Source organism: Mus pahari, chromosome 18 (assembly GCF_900095145.1).
Source record: "Mus pahari chromosome 18, PAHARI_EIJ_v1.1, whole genome shotgun sequence".
In the NCBI taxonomy this organism is placed as follows: domain Eukaryota; kingdom Metazoa; phylum Chordata; class Mammalia; order Rodentia; family Muridae; genus Mus; species Mus pahari.
The window spans coordinates 5313542-5318459 of record NC_034607.1 but is presented as its reverse complement, the minus strand read 5'-3'; the positions used below and the strand labels follow the sequence as shown (position 1 = coordinate 5318459).

Here is a 4918-nt window from a genome sequence, read left to right as displayed (position 1 = left end):
TAACTCAGAATGGCCTGGGCCCTTCTACTTTGATCACTAATTGAGAAAATGCCTTACAGCTGGGTCTCAGAGGCATTTTATCAAGGAAGTTTCTTTTCTCTGTGATAACTCTAACTTGTGTCAAGTTGACACACAAAACATGATAAACACAGGCATATTTTGTTACACCTTATTAACTGTGCGAAGAGGAAAGGGAGAAAATACACCAATTGGCTTATGGAACAGCCAAATCTTTTATTCTTTCCACCACATAAGAGAATGAACAATCAGGGCCACCAGTCAAGGACTTCGGGGCTTTGTTTCTTCTGGTAGTCACAAATAGAATATTAAGCAGGACTTATGAGAAGAAAATGTGCAAACAGATGAGCCACGTTTATTACAGTGATAAGTTGTGCAAATCAGAACTAAGGGATTAGGAACTATGCGAAGTGTTCCATCATTGTCGGCTGACATTGAAGATAAATGGGTTTTTCTCCCTAAAAACAAAAAAACAAATTCATTTCTTCAAATATTGTTAGGGGCATTATATTTTGAGTAATCATTGTTGCCTATAGCGGTATTGGTAACAGGTATGCTTTGGGTTTCCTTTATTGTTTAGAGAGTGAACTGGTCAGGTTAGATAAAATAAAGTCTAAACTCAAAAAGGCAGTATGGAAGACAAGTTTTTTATCTGCTCACAGTAATTTTCATACTTTATTTAACATGTAAACATATATGAAAGGGCACCTTGTCAGTTTCGTCAATGCTTATCTCCCCCCAAAATTCAGAGTTGATGTTTTATAAGGAGGATCTTTTGTTCCAATTTCCCTATTATATATAGATTGCAATTAAATACATAAACCACATTTTTAAATATATATATATATATATATATATATATATATATATATATATATATATATAATATGTTCTCTTATCTGGTCATCTTTGTTACACATATCATAAATCATTCCAGAATAAAAAAATTCACACTTTAGTATTCTCAATATTTGCTTGTATTTTAATATTTCAAAATAACTACTGGGATTATTCAAGTCAAAACAATATTCTGATTTTCCTATTCAGAGCACCCCTCACTTCCTTGTTCCTCAGAGCATAGATAAGTGGGTTGAGTGCAGGAGTGACCACAGTGTACATGACAGCAATGATCCTGTCCTTTTCCAGGGAGCTCCCTGAATCAGGATTGATATAGATGAAGAGAACAGGAGCATAGAAAATCATGACAACCATGATGTGAGAGGCACAAGTGGACAGTGCTTTGTGCAGCATGCTGCAGGAACGAGTCTTGAGGAATAGATAGGTGACAATGTAGAAATAGGAGAGAAATGTCAGAAAGAAGAGGCCAATGCCAATGGTCCCTGCAAGAGTATTGAGCAGCCACCTCTTGAGTTCAGTGTTCCCACAGGCCAGCTCCAATAATGGCTTAACATCACAGAAGAAATGGTGGATATGGTTGGAGCCACAAAAGTTCAAGTGAGACGTCATTATGGAGTGAACCAGTGCATGAAGAAAAGGAATGGCCCATATGGTAGCAGCCACCTGGATGCAGACCTGACGATTCATGATGGAAGGGTAGTGGAGTGGTCTGCAGATAGCCACAAAGCGATCAAATGCCATGACTGTCAACAGCAGTGCATCTGTACATCCCAAGAAGTGGAAGAAATGAAGTTGAGTTATGCATCCCAAGAAGGAAATTGCTTTGCTTGTGGAAAAGAAGTTCTCTAACATCTTTGGCACTGTTACAGTGGAGAAGCAGATATCTAGACATGCTAGGTTTCCCAGGAAGAAATACATAGGTGAGTGGAGTCTTGAATCCAAGATGACAATCATCATTATGGCTCCATTCCCAAACACATTTATAAAGTACATGGCAAGGACCATGACAAAGAGAATAGGGTTCAGTTCTTGTATGTCTGTCACCCCCAAGAGGATAAATTCAGTGACAAATGTGTGATTCAAGAACACTTAAAAAGAAAAGATAGGATAGTTTGTGGAACACTAACAGTCCTGTTCATCAGTCTTTCTATTCAATAACTTTTTTGTCAACCCAAACACAGTTTCTAAATAGTTTCTATAATCCAGCAAAGTTCCGTTGAAGATCTTATGTATGTACCTATCATACCATTAAATACTTTGTCTAAATTTCTTTAATTTATTCCTATATAAATATCTTTTAATTAGTCACATTTTTTTACTATTAATGTCTTTTTATTGGAACTGAACAACAGGTATAATCCTACCATTTTATCTAGCTGTTTTTATATTTTGATCTTTTTATCTTTTCATCTTTTTAGTTGTCTCTAATAGGGAGCAGTTTTCAAAATATCCCACCAGGCAGAGTCTCTGAGAAGTAAGAATATCTTTCAAGGTTTTAAACATGAAAAATATAGGCAGGAATGAATTTGTTTCAATCACAGGGTTAATAAGAAGTATAGACAGCTTTATCATAACATAGCAACTCTACCTCATCTTACTAATGGATAAGGTGTAGAAACATATCCGCATTGATTGGTTTCTTACTCATGATTTTGCCAGATGAGTTAGGAAACATAATCACATTATGCTCATTAGTCTGACCAGATATGTGCATAACAGTTTAACAATGTAGTACCAAATAATGGGCTTACTGTCTTCCATTAATATGAACCACTGAGAACTTTAAATATAGATCCAGAATAAGATATTAAATAAGTCTCCAAATATGCCCACCATGACTCAAACATCTCCTCCCACAATTTCTAGAGTGGTGGGCTAATAGTCATACAGCCACTCTCACCCAAGACACTTTTTGCATGGTAAATTATACTTTATGTGATTTCTGTTCTCCTAGTTAGGCTAAGACAAAAGAAAGAAAGCCTTTTGTACTTCCCAGAGTATTGCATTAAGACATTTTTTGCTCTGTGGACTCAGTAGTCTCTTCTCGCATTTCAATAGAAGGAACTACACATGCTTATGGCTTTAGTCTCTTTGAATCTTGGCTTCTCTGTTACCTAATTAAACTTGTTATTCAAATATTGAGGATGTTTACTTGCCACTCTTCTAGCACTACTAAGAGGACCATGGTGACTCTCTTGTGCTTTATCATCCCAAAAACCAGGCTGCCTTAAATCATCTTACTCTAATATTTCCAGGATGGTTTGTCTCTCCTTCATTTTAGACTATTTCCTCTGTATGAAATTAATTCCTGGCATTTTTTCCTGTCAAATGAAATCTTGTTTTCTCCTAAATAAATGAGTAATTTTCATTTTATTTGAATAATCATAATAGAATGTTAAAGATTTTGGAGACTATGTTGTTTAAGAAAGTTTTCCTATTTGATTGTACACTCAAAACATACTAAAAGGAACATAACTTTTAAAATTGTCTGTATCAGCCAGGAGTGGTGGCGCATACCTTTAATTCTAGCACTTGGGAGGCAGAGGCAGGCAGATTTCTGAGTTCAAGACCAGCCTGGTCTACAGAGTGAGTTCCAGGACAGCCAGGGCTATACAGAGAAAACCTGTATTGAAAAAAAAAAACAACAAAAAAATTGTCTTAATCCTCAATATTAGGAAAATACCTGAATATCCTCCCTGAGATATACTGGTAGGAGCAGACATAGCTGTGAGAAGTAGTTCTTCTGGTTCCATTCATTTAAAGATGCACTGTATTTACTCTGTGTACATGAGAGAAAAATGAAAATCAGTGTGTGTAGAGTCCATGCTGCTGGAAGTCACTGGGAGAACTATCCAAACTGCACTGGAGTTAGACAAAGGCTGACACAAGGGAGAGTCCTACAAAAGAAGAATCACTCTAGTGTGAGTTGTCACTGATTTAAGAAAACAATTAGGCCATCTTAAAAACAAAAACAAAACAAAAAAAATTGCTTTACTGGAAAAACCTGTAAGGGTTCTAAACAATTCTAAGCTTTATATGGAAGACAGTCTGAGAAACTATGTAATCACTAGGGTTCTTCCATGGAAGGTTGCCTTCAAACAATTCAGGGATATTTCACTAACAATTATGCAGAATTTGTCTGTTTATAAACAGAACAGACTTTCTTGTTAAAAATTCAACATCTTTGGTACAGTTAATTTATGAATCTTTGGACAAGAAAACAAAGCAGTTTTAAGTGTATACATGTGTGTGTGTGTGCACGTGTGTGTGTGTGTGTGTGTGTGCACGTGTGTGTGTGTGTGTGTGTGTGTGTGTGTGTGTGTGTGTGTGTGGCATTTACCAGTTTTCTAAAGAAAAATAGAAATTGGAAAAATCAATGAAATTATTTCTGCTCAGCACTTTAAATATTTGGATATTTCAGAGAGTTTTTAAGAGACTACAATGATGAATTGAGATGAGATGTGGTAATATAACACAGAAGCCAGACAGCATTCACAATCCTCACATATAGTGAGGAGTCCAACCCAAGACAAGGAACCAAATCTGAACCCTCAGAACTGATGATGTTTAATGTTGCAGACAGATAGACTACTCCCTTAAGAACAGAAAGTAGAAGATATTTCCAAATTTAAGCCAAATGCATTATCTTACCTGGCTGATTTTTCAGAAGACAAGTGACAGAGATTCTAAGGTTTGGTACACAAATTTCACAGGTCATAAAATATTGGAAATGACAGTTCATATTGTTGTCCTGGTTTACATTTCATCTCTACAATCCTCTTTTCCATCAGCAATTCTGCTGTTGTTTTAATGAGACATATCTGTAGACATAAAAACCCCAAGGGGGTACATCCCCTGGTACTAAGTTGAATTGGAATGAAAATAAACTTGGTACTTTTCCCCAGTTGTAAAATTGAAGTATAATTTCAAGCAATTCCTCTGTGGTTTTCCATTTTTCAAAAGCTTCATGGGCACCTGCCCTATGATATTCATAAGATAAGCCTCCAGCTTGGCTATTGTTTTGTGGACAATATCTTGAAGT

The 4918-nt window shown here is 36.1% G+C and overlaps 1 protein-coding gene across 1 annotated transcript; it reads right to left on the bottom strand.

Moving 5' to 3' along the window:
- Positions 1 to 1035: 1035 nt before the first annotated feature.
- LOC110336022 (olfactory receptor 12D2-like) lies at positions 1036 to 4618 on the bottom strand. The gene is made up of 2 exons (XM_021218445.1): positions 4528 to 4618; positions 1036 to 1964 (listed from the first exon to the last, which is right to left on the bottom strand). The coding sequence occupies exons 1-2, from the start codon at positions 4616 to 4618 to the stop codon at positions 1036 to 1038; spliced, it is 1020 nt and encodes a 339-aa protein (XP_021074104.1).
- Between the last annotated feature and the right edge of the window lie 300 nt (positions 4619 to 4918).

Excerpts from the sequence above, each read along its gene's own strand:
- LOC110336022 (XM_021218445.1), bottom strand. The coding sequence starts at position 4,618 with ATGAACTGTCATTTCCAATATTTTATGACCTGTGAAATTTGTGTACCA. Across the intron at positions 1,965-4,527 it reads TCTTCTGAAAAATCAGCCAG|TGTTCTTGAATCACACATTT; the intron begins GTAAGATAATGC and ends TTTCTTTTTAAG.